Source organism: Eulemur rufifrons, chromosome 3 (assembly GCF_041146395.1).
Source record: "Eulemur rufifrons isolate Redbay chromosome 3, OSU_ERuf_1, whole genome shotgun sequence".
NCBI lineage: Eukaryota > Metazoa > Chordata > Mammalia > Primates > Lemuridae > Eulemur > Eulemur rufifrons.
Window position 1 is genome coordinate 71,823,911 of NC_090985.1, and position 14,202 is coordinate 71,838,112.

The window sequence follows — 14,202 nt, forward strand, 5'->3', positions numbered from 1 at the left end:
ATTCCTGCCTCAAAGTAGAAAGACATCAGAGGCAGTTCTTATTTTAATAGTCATGCAAAGATAAAAGTAGTGAAATTAAAAATAGATGGCCCTCGTTCAGGTAAAGAAAAATACTAGGATAAAGTCAACCACCTTTATGGAGAAGAAATTCAAACATTGGATCAAAATTTTTAAAACTGCTGGTCTTATTGTGTTTTCCTTTCCTTTCAAAAACAAATAATCTTACCTAAAACCAAATAATCCTAGCTCAAATTTTAATAAATCATGGACTTCTTGTTGGTGTTATTTAAGAGCTAAAACACATTATCATCTCAATTCTTGGAGTCCATAGCCATTTTAATTTCTGGCTTATGTTTAATTGTTATATGATCTTCACAAAGTTCTACTACATACAGAATTGCTCACTATTTCTTTAGATGGACAACTCATAATATGAAAAGAGGAAAACTAAAGTTCTATGAAATTTAAGATAACAGGAAAATGGTGTCCAATAGCCATTTTTCTGTATCTTTACTTTTCCATCCCTGTTTCTTCTTTGAAACCTTACTAAATATTCTGCTTTTATAAGAAAGATGATTATTACAAAGGTCAAATGTGAAATGTATACTTTCATATTAGATCTTGTCAAAAGCAACTTTGGTTTCTTGGTGACTGCATCTCTCACATTCGTTGCTCAGCGTAGAAAATGAAATCGACTTGGAGTGAGGAGCACCAGAAGGAGGCAAGGAACCAAGCCCTGCAATGGCAGGTTTCCTTTCCTGAAGAGGGCATGATCCAGAGGCTTCATTTGAAGGAGGCTCTCACCACCCTCCCCTTGATAGGCTGCGGAGGGCGCCAGTTTCTCACAAGGGGCACCGGGGGCTCATTCTCAGCACTGGAGAGGAGGCTCCTTAGCTTGGCGATCTGCAAAGGGCAGGGGCGGATTGTTAGCAAGACCTTTGGACCAAGTGGACACACTAGGCAACAAAGAGTTAGAAATCACTGGCTTTGTAAACAAAACAAGCAAACACAAAACCTGTCTACAGTGTTCATTTCAGAGTTATTTAGCTACCTGTTCCTGAGTAATATAAACTTTTTTCTCTCTTTATAAAAGCTCTTTTTTTCATTTTATATAGGATCACCATGCCCTCTGGTCAAAACTTTTTTCTCTTGAATTCTGAAACAATTATTTTGATTTGCAGGGTCAATATGAAGTATACACTTTATGTAGAAGGGAATGACAATATTAACAGCCTAAATAAATTTAATAGGCTTTCATTTATACGTTTATGCAATTAATTATTTTAAAAGAGCAGAAAGAAATGAGACATGCTGCATTTTAAGTTCTAAATGGACCTTTTTTCTTAAAGTAAGAAAATTCTCATTAATAACACTACTTTTCTATATAATATTTTTAGCATTTCTCCTTGAGAAAGTTTCATTCTTCTTTCAAAATATTTATACCAATAAACAAGATTGTTAGATCTGATCTTTTGATAAAAATGCCTATATATACGTGAGTCCACAACAGGCAGAAATATGAAAGCTACTGTCTTCAGCAAGGGAGACATCCTGGCAAGTGGATTTTACTATTAGAGTAGACATTCATGTTCCAGGTTGTGAGTACTGTGTTGTTCAGTTGTTTTAATTGTTCTTGTCCATGTTGTTCCCACTTACTTTCTCCCAAACAGCTTTTCCTTGGAAGTCTTTTTAATAAACACTTCTAGGACAGATGAACCGTAAAAGGGGAAGAGGGAGGCCTGAGAAGAGAGGCCAAGAAGTATTGGAAGCAAACAGACCGACCAGAACTGGGACTCAGATTCTACACTTGGCTGTGTGATCATGGGCAAATTATTTAATCTCTCTGAGCCTCAATTTCTTTATCTGTAAAACTGGAAAAATAATATACAGTTCGCAAGGATGTTAACCCCTTCCATTAGCATTCTCCCTAGGCCTGTATTTACCATCCCATCTCCTTACCAGTGCTCGCTCAGTATTTGGGGGATGTCCAAATTAACAAAGACTCACTCATATTAACCTAAACCTTTAAGTGTTTATGGAACATAAACTCAGTCGTGTGGTCAGTATCATAATCACTTTTAAAGGATTTGCATTTATCCAGGTACCCTTTGGAAGCCAAGGTTTAGAAAGCTGAACAGGCTGATTGTAACTAACCAGAACAAACTATGAAATCTCTAGTCTCGAGTTGTTGGATAAGCATCCATTTGGTAGCCCTGTACTTTCTATTTAGCATCTACAGCTGACATGGCCAGACAGCAATCAATGTAAGTCGTGCGTTCGCAAGGCTCTGCGGCTGCCACTCACCTGGTCAGAGCTCACGGTGATGGGCTCCTTCAGCAGCAGCCACACGATGCACTCCTCGCAGGGCGGCGTGGTGAAGGAGCCTTGGTAGGTCCAGTAGTCCCGGCAGGCGGGGAACAGGCAGGACGGGTCGAAGTGCGTGAAGGGCGCATCCTTGCCCTGGGAGAAAGCGGGGCGCAGGCGCGGTGAGCGGGCCATGCACAGGCTCACCCCAAGGCTCTCACCATTTTATTTGTGAGAATGGATTTCAAATGCAATAAAATAGAACTTTTAAACGAAGTATAGACCTTTCAGAAATAAAGGCAAAGGGGAAAAGCCGGTTTGCATGTTATGACTTTACTTGGCACAATCACTGTAATATTTTATTCCTTATTTTGTTTTTGTTTTGAGACAGTCTCGCTATGTCGCCCTGGGTAGAGTGTTGTGGCATCATCATAACTCACTGCAACCTCCAACTCCTGGGCTCCAGCCATCCTCCTGCCTCAGCCTCCCAAGTAGCAGAGACTACAAGCACGCCATTATGCCCAGCTGGCCAGCTAATTTTTCTATTTTTTTAGTAGAAACCGGGTCTTGCTCTTGCTCAGGCTGGTCCCCAACTCCTAGGCTCAAGCAATTCTCCTGCCTCAGCCTCCCAGAGTCCTAGGATTACAGGCTGGAGCCCTGCCCCGCCCCCATTCCTTATTGTTTTAACTGTTGGTAGAGCTATAATTCTGTCACTTCAAAAGAAAAAGGAAAAAGTGATACCTGAAATGTAACAGAATCATTTCATATGTAAGTTAATGTTTTGGTTCTTGATGATAAAAAAAAAATCAGGCTGCATTTTAATTAAATGTTATACTTGTAATACTTACTTTCTCTATTGGTAAAACTTAATAGCATTTGATTAGAACAGTCCCAAAAGACAATTAAAATGTATCTGTTAATTATAAGAGTCTACTGTTAAGATTTAAAACATAGGTGCTTTCCATAAAGGCAACACTGGGACTCAAAAACCAGCCCTGGCTGACATTTAGTAGCTCTGTGATTGTGCGCATGCATCCGTGTGTGTGTGTGTGTGTGTGTGTGTACACATGTACATGTGTGTGTTGGTGGGAGGAAGGGGTGACCATTCAACTTCTCTGACTCTCACCCACTTCACTGAGAAAGTAATTATCTGACTGGCTGACTGTGACCCTTAACTAAAGCGACATATGTGAAACTGCTCTAAAAACTATAAACCATACAAATATAGCAAATGCTGCTATATTATTTTTATGTATGCTTTGCATATCCATCAAACTCAGTAACGGATTTTAGGTGAAAAAATATACTTGAGAATGTGAAAAGAAAGTGGCATACTCTACTTTGTGTTAGGAGGGACAATGACTTTTTTTTTTTCTTTTACCTTTGTCTTAATTTTGTCCAATGCATCAAGGAAAATCTGGAACTCGCCTTTCTCACGTCCTATCTGTAAGAAAACAGAAATCTAAATATGATATTTTTTCCTTCTCCATAATTTAGGATTGTCTTAAAAACTGATTTTGATCTAGTCATCTGCAACTAGTGTTTATAAATCTGCCAGAATATCTTGTACTAAGCAAAAACATAAGTTTATTTTCCCCCTAAATTTTAGAGTATATATTTTCTGATCTAAATTTGGACTCCAGGCCTCAGAAGTACAGAACCACAAAATTACATGTTGATCTAGTTCAATGTCCTTGACCTTCTCTGCAGTCATTCCACTTTTTTTTTTTGTAAACCAGAATGGACTCTATGTATGCCAAACTAAACTAATTGTCTTTCCTCTCAGAGCCACTCCGCCTCCTGTTGTGCTGTGTTCAGGCACTGAAAATGACCCAATGAATTCAGAGCCTAAAACAAAGTAGGTCATTCAAAAAGAAAGAAGCCAGATTTTCACCTCTGGCTTAAAATCTAGATTATGTTACTACTAAATTCATGTGTTAATGACACTAAGTCCTCTTTAAACCAAGGCTGGCTCAACAACACACACATTCCATGTGCTATCTTAGCCTGGGATCATGTGAGTGGTGGCCACCTCAAGCTGAAGGGATGTCCAGCCAGGAACTTGGCATCACAGTGGTTCCCAACATTGGCTTTTCTGGTTTCCAGTGCAATTGAAATGGAGCAGTGAGAAAGGAAAATGAACACCCTGGCCTTCACCATCACCATAAAAAGCTCCCTTGAAGGCTCTTTTCCCAAACCTCTACACACACACACACACATACAGACACACACACACACATGCACACATGCACTCATGCACTCACGCACACACACATACATATCCCACATCTTGAGAAAATTTAAAAGTGCTAGAAGCACTGGAGTGGGGCAAAAAGTACACTTTTAGAGGAAAGCAAAACATTTCAAGCTGATCTTAGCAGAAACATCTTGATAGTTGAATGAATAATAAAATGTAATAAAATAGCGAGGGAGGACAGCGAAAGGAGGGAATGAAACTCACACTATCCTAAGCATTGATAAGGAACTCAATTTTGAAAGAAAACATTTGTTCAGTTTTTACTTTACCTTCAGAAATACGCCAACCACAGCAATTCCATCAGGCTGCTTCAGAGCCTCTTTAAAAGTGTTATACTTTGGATTCCAGTGAACCAAATGAAGCTGAAACCACAGAAGACAGGTTAGGAGGTAAATTCTTGGAATAAGAAAATAAGTATAAAAATTATCCATAATAAACTCAATAATTGTACAAGCTCAGGTTTCTAAAGACTCTCATAGAAGTTGATAAAATGTTAAATATTAATATGCAATATATTGGCGACATTCTTAATGGTTCAAATAAAAAGCATATAAAAGTATCTACCTCTTTTAGCATCTAGGGCTCTAGAACCTGGCAGCAACCTTATCTTAATTTAGAACATGGGCACCAGTTAAGTTAATCAGATTTCCCATGCTGACTTAGAATGGCAAGAGACTATAATAGTTTGCAGCAGTTAAAAAAAAATAGTTTATTCAAGATCAAAAGTGTGAGATAATCCCATGTGCAAGGGTCAAACTGAAAACCTTGCCTACATCTGTAAGAAATATGCCAAATTTTCCCCATTTGTGGCAGAAGATGTCTAGAGGGCATTCTCAATACTTAATTTATCCTGCCACTTGCTCTCAAGATTGGCTGTAGAGAAAGGGAATGATCACAGTGAAGTACTTTGAATTTCCTAGAGTTTACGTTAACCAAAAATTACACTGACTAATGCTTCCACTTAAGAGACTGCCCACGGTATGCTTCCAGGTTCCTGCCACAGCCCCTGTGTTAACCAGGGCCTGCCCCTGAAAATGAGTGAGGTAGGAAAAATGAATGGATCCTCACATCCAGAACAACTGTCGCCATTTATAGGCTTGGCTTTGTAAACAGAATATGTCAGAGGCCTGTTTAATTCCCTTGTAATTTGATGCCTTAATCTGAACTACAAATCATGTTTTTTTAATGAGTTAACTGAGACAGAGAGTAGTATTTGTTCATATTAAACTGTATGAGTGTATCTGCATCTATACACACACATGCATATATTAAAATATATGCACACCTTTAAGAGATTGGAACATGAGCATTAGTCAGAATTTCTAAATGCTATTTTTAAAGCACTATATTCTTATAAAAGAGGCAGCATAGGGCACTGGATAAAATGATGAACTTTGAAGTAGAGCACTCATCAGCTGTGTGACTTTGTTATGTGACTTTTCTGTGCCTCGGTTTCCTTATCTGTAACCTACCTCATAGGATTGCTGAGAGGATTAAATGGGTTAATACATGTAAGCATTTAATGTGTGTTAGCTATCTTTCTCTTTTCAGTTCCATGAAGGATCCTTTATATTAAGCAGCTATCCAATTTCTTAACATAACCTTGGAAATCTTCATGCATGATGCTAACTCACTTATACCCTCATAACTGTCTAGCCTGGCATGTTTAGCAGCTTCAGTTCATGCTTAAACTACTATAGCTCTTTTCACAACTACGGTCTTAAAGCAGGAGCAGTGGGTGATGTTTTGTTGTTGCAGTTGTTATTTTGAATTTTTCAGTTTTCACTGCATGAGACCCAGAGTGGATGACAGCACTTCTTCCTACCTCCGCTGCGTACTTGACTCCATCCACAGTGTGCTCAGAGCCGTGATCGTCCGAGGAGCCCCAGTGGAGATGAAACTGGCGAAGTCGGTAGGGTCCGGGGAGAGGACCACCTCTCAGCACTGTGATTGGGAAAAGGTAAGTCAACAGTGAAATCACACTTCTTTTACATACAGCCAAGGCTTGGTGACACATTAGACTCCAAACAAAATGAAGTCTTGGGATGTATCAAAATAAATGATCTTTCTTTTCTTTCATATTTTGTATCAAAATAAATGATCTTTCTTGTCTTTCATATTTTGTTTATTATTTTTGAAATGTCACTTTTGACATTTATGAAAATAAAATTAAAACAACAGATGGACAGTAAGGATGCATCCTTCCAAAGAACAGGTCAGTAGTGTAGCAAAGTGGGAAGAACTGGAGGACGGAGAGCCAGACAGATTAAGGTTCCAATCCTGGCTTCACCCCAAACTAGTTGTGTGATCTCAGGCAAGTTGCTAAACTTCTCTGAACCCGTTTTTGCATCTCTAAGAAGGTGATAATAATACCAAACTTTCAGAGCTGCTGTGAGGATTAACTGAGATTAAGCACCTTAAATTTTTCATCACGGTGCCTGCTCACTGAGCAAATGGGAACTCCTCCTCCATGTCTTACTTCCGACTACACTTTTCTTTAAGACAACAAGCAAGAACTTTCATCCATGTCTAATTTAGATCATATCTATTCAAATGAGATGAAATGGAAGATTCAGAACTTTCCCTGGAAATCAATCAATGTGGGAAGCTAAACTAGGTAATTCTCAGTAGCATTAATTTGGGCTTTTTAATTTTTTTTTTTTTTTTTTTTTTTTTTTTTTTTGCTTCTCCCACCCCTGCCCCCATTTATTTGGGCTTGCTGTATAAATATCTCAACCTGTCACTTAATCTGATTTCAATTCATTCCTCCTGGGGAGTGATTTAGATGTTCAAATATCTTCCAAAGGATATTGAAACTATGTAAAAACCCTAAAATCAAGATTTGGCAATATAAGCTAGATCAAAATAAAAATCAGAGCTTAGATATTTTAGAAAGGATTGGCCATACTATGTGGCACAGAGAAAGCCATAATGTACACCTAAAATGATAATTCTAGGCCTGTATGAGCTTAGTCATATAGAAATGAAGTAATTTGATTCATTGCATTTTTCCTGTCAAACCACTCAGAACAGTTATTATCTGGACATATGGGTCCAATTTATTAGAATGAACCATTATGAAATTGCCAGTATTCAACTATTTTGCCCATAAAAATGGCATTTCCATGTGGTTCAACCTAATAGATACTGTTTAATTTCATTGTGTTGCCTTCAAAATGGAACTTGAAGAAGGGAGAAGGGGAAAAAAGGAAAAAATAACAACATGAAATCATCGTTTAAGAAAATGTAAATTTCTCACTTGGAACCTCCTAGTAGGTAGGAATTATGACTCTATTAAAACATATTATTACATCATTAAGAATGTTCATTTATGTATATCAGTGAAGATAACATTAATTTTATTAGAAAAGTGGTTATAAGAAATTGTATTGTTGTACATCAAATGGCAAAATATTAAAGGAATATTCTTTCTTACCTCATTTATAGTGCAATAAATTATTTTTAATTAGCCTTCTTTTATTTTTCACTGATTTGTTTACTACTATAGGTGAAATAAAGAGGTTTTTCTTAACATGTGATTTTCCAGTTTCACAAACACACAAATATTATTCTAGAAGAAATTTTCAGATACTTCAAGACACTCACCAAAAGGATTAATCAGAACCCCACTGAAGCATTGAAGGCAAGTCATTTGGACTCATACAATGGCCCTATTCTCTCCCTTGGATTGGCCTCCTCCCAGGCACCAGGGGAATAAAGTGCCTATTTTGTTTTTTTATTATATGTCTTGCTTTGTAGAATGGAATTTACAAACTTCAGAGTGGAAGCCTTGCTCTCCTGACCACGGTCAAGGACCCCAAGAACTCTCAGCTATGAGCCACCAGAGTCTGAAGAATACTCATTTGGATTTATTATCATCACTGTCCTATCAAGCTCCATTTCAGTAATGGAGCCTGCCAACTTTTAGCTTGGGCATGGGGTCATTTTGCAGCAACAAAGTGACCAAGGTTGGAGGGTGAGACATTCCTCTTCAATGCACACATATAATTCTTCACAACTAAAGCAAAGCCAAATATCATCTCCATTTTCAGAGCTGAAGCTCTCCCTCTTCTCATTAATTCTGTTACTATGTCATAAATCACATTTTGCCAGTATAGAGGTTGAAAACATCCACGTGTCTCTATCTGTGTGTCATACTTACTTGACCTATCATAAGTATCATCAAACACAACTCTGCAGGTCTTCCCGTTGTTCAGGATGGTCTTGGCAGAGCCGGCGTCGTAAGATGCTGACCATGGCTGCAGAGAAGGGTCGTGCCTGATGTCCTTAGTATGCAGCTCAATGGGTGACTGTTTGTCCCCTTTGGCATTTGGGTAAAGTTCATGCCAGTGGTCAGGACCTAGTTAATAAAGTTGAGAAATTTATTTATTTGGTGGCACAACCCAGGGCCTCTTTCTAATTGATGGAACCAACAAAATACACAGAGCCTAGACAGTGATTACAAAAAAGCCTTGGGTTTCACGTTGAGCAACAGGAGACAGTTTTTAAGACCTGTCCATAGTTGTGTTAATAGTGTACCTACAGACTATATTTAACTCAGTGTACGGGCTCTGCTTACTCAAAGACTTATTTCTGAAGTGGACTTCATCACATTTTTTACCAATGCCACCTTCTGTCATACAGTTGAAATAAAATAACATTGATCACATACGTTTGTGCATCACTTTGTGATTTGCGGAGCACACTCATATTCCTTTTCCCATGGGTTAGGCAGAGATTCTTATACAAACACCAAGCTCAGGTTAAGCGCCTGCTCAATATCACAGACCACTCCCTAAGGGCCAGTCAAACCTGGACCTCGGGTTTCTGACTTCTCAGTTACAGGCAACAACTTAGGTAAGTTACAGAACTCTGCGCTTCAGTTTCCTCCAAGGGAAATAACTCCATACCGGGGAGAACTAAATGAGATGAAGGTAAAAAAGGACCAGCAGCACTTGGCACTTGAAAATTGCTCAGCAAACAGTAGCTCTTATCCTACTCCTACGCCCACCTTTTCCACTGCACTCCCTAGAGGTGCCCACTTTCCGTGCAATGCCAGGGGCTCCTCTGGCACCGTCCTGGACCCGGCCGCACTCACCATTGTGATCGGCATAGCCCCACTCCTTGGCCATGGTCGTCTTTCTGGGCGCTGGACGGCTCCTGTCTTCTCTTCCCCAGCGTCGCACCAGAGTCCCCGCCAGCCCGCGCCTTTTATATAGATCCCCCCAGCACACTGCATGGCCTTATTAGGTCAGCGAGGGTGGGGCAGGGGGCTAAACTGGATTGGGGTGGTATTTGGGAGGCGGGGTGGGGGTAGCCAATGAATTCCAAGAGCTGGGCAGCTGTTGGGGTGGGGAGGGTGGAGGTGGGAGAAGGGGCCCCCGTCCTCTCGTTTCCCTCTCCCTGGAACAGTGACTTTTGGCTCTTCCATCTCTCCCTCCCGTCTCCCAAAGCTGCAGGGCTTTCTAACGGGCGCCGACGTGCAGAAATACAGGCGGCTTTCGCCTGATCCTCCCTCCCTCCTCCATGCATTTTCGGGGGTGGGATGGGCAGGGATGGGGTGTTGTAGCTGTGCTTAGCCACCAACTAAAGTCTGCATCCCGGCGGCTCTTGCAGCCTCACTTACGAGTTGCTTTCAGCGCAGGCTGGCGGTCTGGCTGCAGTCTGCGAGTTTATTTCGCTCCAGCGATCGGATTACGGTGGCTGGAAAGAACAGGTTTGTTTGCCTGACCCAGGTTTGACTCCCTTACAGACGACACGTAAAATCCTAGGAGCAAAGGATGGGGGGGGAAAGAGGCCGGGAGGGCAGGCTCTCCAAACTCCGTTTTCCGTAAAGAGATTACCCTCTCCCTGGAATCGCACCAGGGGACATTTCCCAACCTAAGCGTGTCCCTCTGGTCTGCAGGAAGCCGAGGGCTGGATCTCAGCACCAGGAATCTGGGAGACGTCTGGAACCCAGGTTCATGCAGAGCAGGAGACTGGAACTGATTTAGCCACACTCCATGCGCTATACCTCACGAAAAGTCGAGAATATTCTGAAGTATTGCAAGATCTCTAACATAAAATGTGTCATATTGCTTGCAACATCTGATCTCGCTTTCCAAGACATAATGAGAGATTGGAAGGAAAGGAAGAGGAAAAGGTTTATAGAATGGCTTTTTATTTTTTTCACCCCCTCCTGTTGTTTTATAATGTAATGAACCATGCAAAAGGAGAATAAAACTGGCATATCCAGTGTGTGGCAAAAGAAAAATTTTAAACGTCCGTCTGATTATAGCTCACAAAGAAGAAGTGAGTGTAATAGATATTTACAAGTCTAAAACTATATTGTAAAATGTATTCTGTTCTAAAACAGTAATTTTTTTTTAAAAGACAGTGAGGAAAGACAAATCTAATTTTAATGTTATTTAAGCAAGATTTCAAATATATGTATTTCCTTAATTACTTTGACTTTTATTGATAATAGTAGTTTGTATTTAGGGATTACAAAACTTGAAAGGAAATCGCTCATCATGGCAAAGATAGCTCATCCCTAAGGCGTTTGGAATGACTGACCACACTCATAACCTGGGCGCCAGGGGAGTCATTCCCTAGGCTATTTTTGTGACCGGGGATTGTTTGATCCACACAATAGCAGTGTGGAATCAGGAACCGAGACAGTTCGGAAAACACTGCAAACAAATGCCCTTAAACCCTGAGCTCAAATATGTCACTGTTTGATCAGAAAGTCTACAGAGTTGGGATGCCTGGCACAGTTTTCTACTCTATTGCAATAGGATGGTGCTGCAGTTTGTGGTTAATGGAGACATTTTATATTTCTTATTAAGCATATAATTATTGTGTGACTAAACTATAATCTTGTTCCAGTCTATTCAATTGTTAGAATATCTCTTTCGCTGGTACCTGTGGTTAGATGATTGGTAAATAAATGTCATGCCATTTGATATAATAGTAACATAGATAAGGTATTTAATAACTTCTTTATACCAAGAACAATCTAAAAATTCATCATATTGTTATTGCTTATGCATAGAGGAGCTTTTTTTGTAAAGAACTGTTTGTAATTAGAGAATGTGCACAATGGCACATAATTTCAAATAAATGCTAGGTCGAATTTGCAAAGTGAAATATTTAATAGCTTTAGATGTGGCCTTAAAAATGATGATTGGTATTCTTATTGTGCTTTCTCATAAGAAGTTAATAAAAATTGGAATTTCAAGATAACTTATATCAAGTTATATAATTTTAGACCATAGCAGTTTTTTTCAGAAACGTCATCTGAATTTATCTGCAAATACATTTTTCAAAAACCTCACCTGCAAATTAGTCTTCTGCATCTTCACTGATTTACTCCAGCATGTACAAGTTTCAGAGTTCCGTATCAACAAAGAGGTAATTCTAAATTGTACTCAAGACTTTGAGATTTCTGGAGTTGGCTTAAAAGGAAAACTGGTAAGTGTACACTGAGATAAATAATGCCAGCAACAAGAGCAAGCAATGATTAACCATAAATTATCTCCTAGCATACTGATAGCATTTCTCCCAGTACCATTATTGGAATGTTGAGCATTGGACAATTTATATGATTTTTCTCCAGAAGTGAGTGTATACATCTAAGGGTGGGAAGAAAGAATAGAGCAACCAAAAAGGAAAATATTTGGGTGAACAATAGGTAGGAAAGGAGTGTCTGAATATGAAGTTTCAACTAAGGTAGTATGTTAAAATTAAGAACTTAAAAGATCTAAGGTGATAACATTTCAACATATTTTACTTAGGATTTAGCATTTTATTTTGCGACATACCAGGTAATATAAGTGTTTCTATTGCCTCAGGAAAAAAAATAGAAATTTGCCTATTTATTCACATCTGATATCAAAGCACAAATTGGGATTTGAAGTGATTATATCATTTCGCTTAAATAGTTTATATATTGTAGAGACATGTATTTTCTACTATATTTTCATTTTCATAAAACAAGTTCTGGGATTGACACATGAAAATGGCTAAAAAATTAAAATTTTTAATTAATATACTTAACTGTCATAAATAGTGTAACTTTTGCCTTCCTCCCTGACAATTTTTTTTTCATAGCTCGACTAACCATCTTCTATAGGAACATGATAGTCCTAACTCCTGAGTGTGTCATCACCAGTGACAGCTGGGCCATTTAAATCAGGTCTTAAATTTTGACTCTTATTCATGGCAAATTTGTAGGAGAGCAGCCTGAGGCCCTGTCCCAACTGGTGTCTCTCACTGAAATGTAGCAATCTAAGATAATCATGTTATTTGAGAGCGGGGGCATGAATTCAGAGATGAAGACCACCAAATCTATACGGTAAGATTTGATCATCAGGGTCCATAAATTCAAACTATTTTATTTCAAATGCAAATTCTTCTTTTACAGTACAGTAATAGCATCTTAAATGGAGGAAAACGCATTATACTTTCTGATTTTTTCTGAGATTCAAATTGAGATGCTCAAGTCTAATTTTCAAAAACTTAATGATGGTATTTCCTTTTAAAATTAACAAGTGGAATTTTGTTTTATTTTGATCTTTCAGAAGCATTTAGGTGGCCATTTGCCCAAATTTTTCTTTTACCCCAGGCACCTCACCTGTGAAATGAAAAGCATGGTGCCCCGTCAGGTCTTGTGAGGTTTAAATGAAGTAATACATGTAAGGCACTTGTAACTACATAGGCCAATGTAATTATCACTTAGCAGAGTTAGCACCTTTATTTGGCCTTGTTCATTTCATGTAATTTCTTTCTGGGCTATCAGTTACCCTAAATAATCCTTGTTCCTTGTTGGCCATAAACAGTATCTTCTGTGCATGTTGCACAGAAGCAAAGCACAGGTGCTAACCCTCAGGCATCACTTAAGTGAAGAACATATCCTGCTTGCATAGGGTAAAAATTGATACCCACAGTATTCACCCTTTCCTTCAACTCTTTGAACTGCTTGACCTAATCACCAGTTGATCTTTTCCACAAGGGGAGTCGAAGTAAACCTTTTAAACCATATGTGACCAGTTATGCACAAGATGCATTAATCTACCACAGTTAACCAAAACTCATAGCACTGTCATAAGAAATAAAAAATCATGGAATTCCTACAAAGCTTAAAACTTCTTTGGTATATTATTTCATGAGCAAGTATTTTTTAATTTGTACAAATTTATGTGGTATATGTGCAATTTTGTTACATTTATAGATTGTGTAGTGGGCAAGTCAGGGCTTTTAGGGTTTCCATCACCTTAATAACATATGTTATATCCATTAACTAATTTCTCATCACTCCTTCACTCCATTCTGAGTCTCCACTGTCTATCATTCCATTCTCTACTTCCATGAGAACATGTGATATTTGACTTTCTACCCCTGGCTTGCTTTACTTAAGATAGTGACAGCCAGTTCTATCCATGTTGCTGCAAAAGACATGATTTCATTCCTTTTCATGTCTACTTAGCATTCCATTGTGTAAATATACTGCATTTTCTTTATCCATTCCTCCATTGATGGATACTTACATTGATTCTATTTCTTTGCTATTGTGAATAGTGCTTTGATAAACATTCAAGTGCAGGTATCTTTTTGATATATTGATTTATCTTCCTTTGAGTAGATACCCAGTAGTATGCTTG

At 38.8% G+C, this 14,202-nt stretch overlaps 1 protein-coding gene across 2 annotated transcripts; it reads right to left on the minus strand.

The window, feature by feature from the left end:
- Positions 1 to 279: 279 nt before the first annotated feature.
- On the minus strand, positions 280 to 10,319 carry CA3 (carbonic anhydrase 3). Of its 2 annotated transcripts, XM_069465498.1 has the most exons (8): positions 10,188 to 10,319; positions 9,660 to 9,769; positions 8,724 to 8,921; positions 6,387 to 6,505; positions 4,831 to 4,923; positions 3,686 to 3,748; positions 2,305 to 2,460; positions 280 to 903 (listed from the first exon to the last, which is right to left on the minus strand). In XM_069465498.1, exons 2-8 carry the CDS (start codon positions 9,691 to 9,693, stop codon positions 784 to 786), a joined length of 783 nt encoding a protein of 260 aa, XP_069321599.1. In that variant the 5' UTR covers positions 9,694 to 9,769; positions 10,188 to 10,319; the 3' UTR covers positions 280 to 783. The 2 variants fall into 2 exon arrangements, with proteins under 2 accessions (XP_069321599.1, XP_069321598.1); XM_069465497.1 differs by having other exon boundaries at positions 9,660 to 10,319.
- Between the last annotated feature and the right edge of the window lie 3,883 nt (positions 10,320 to 14,202).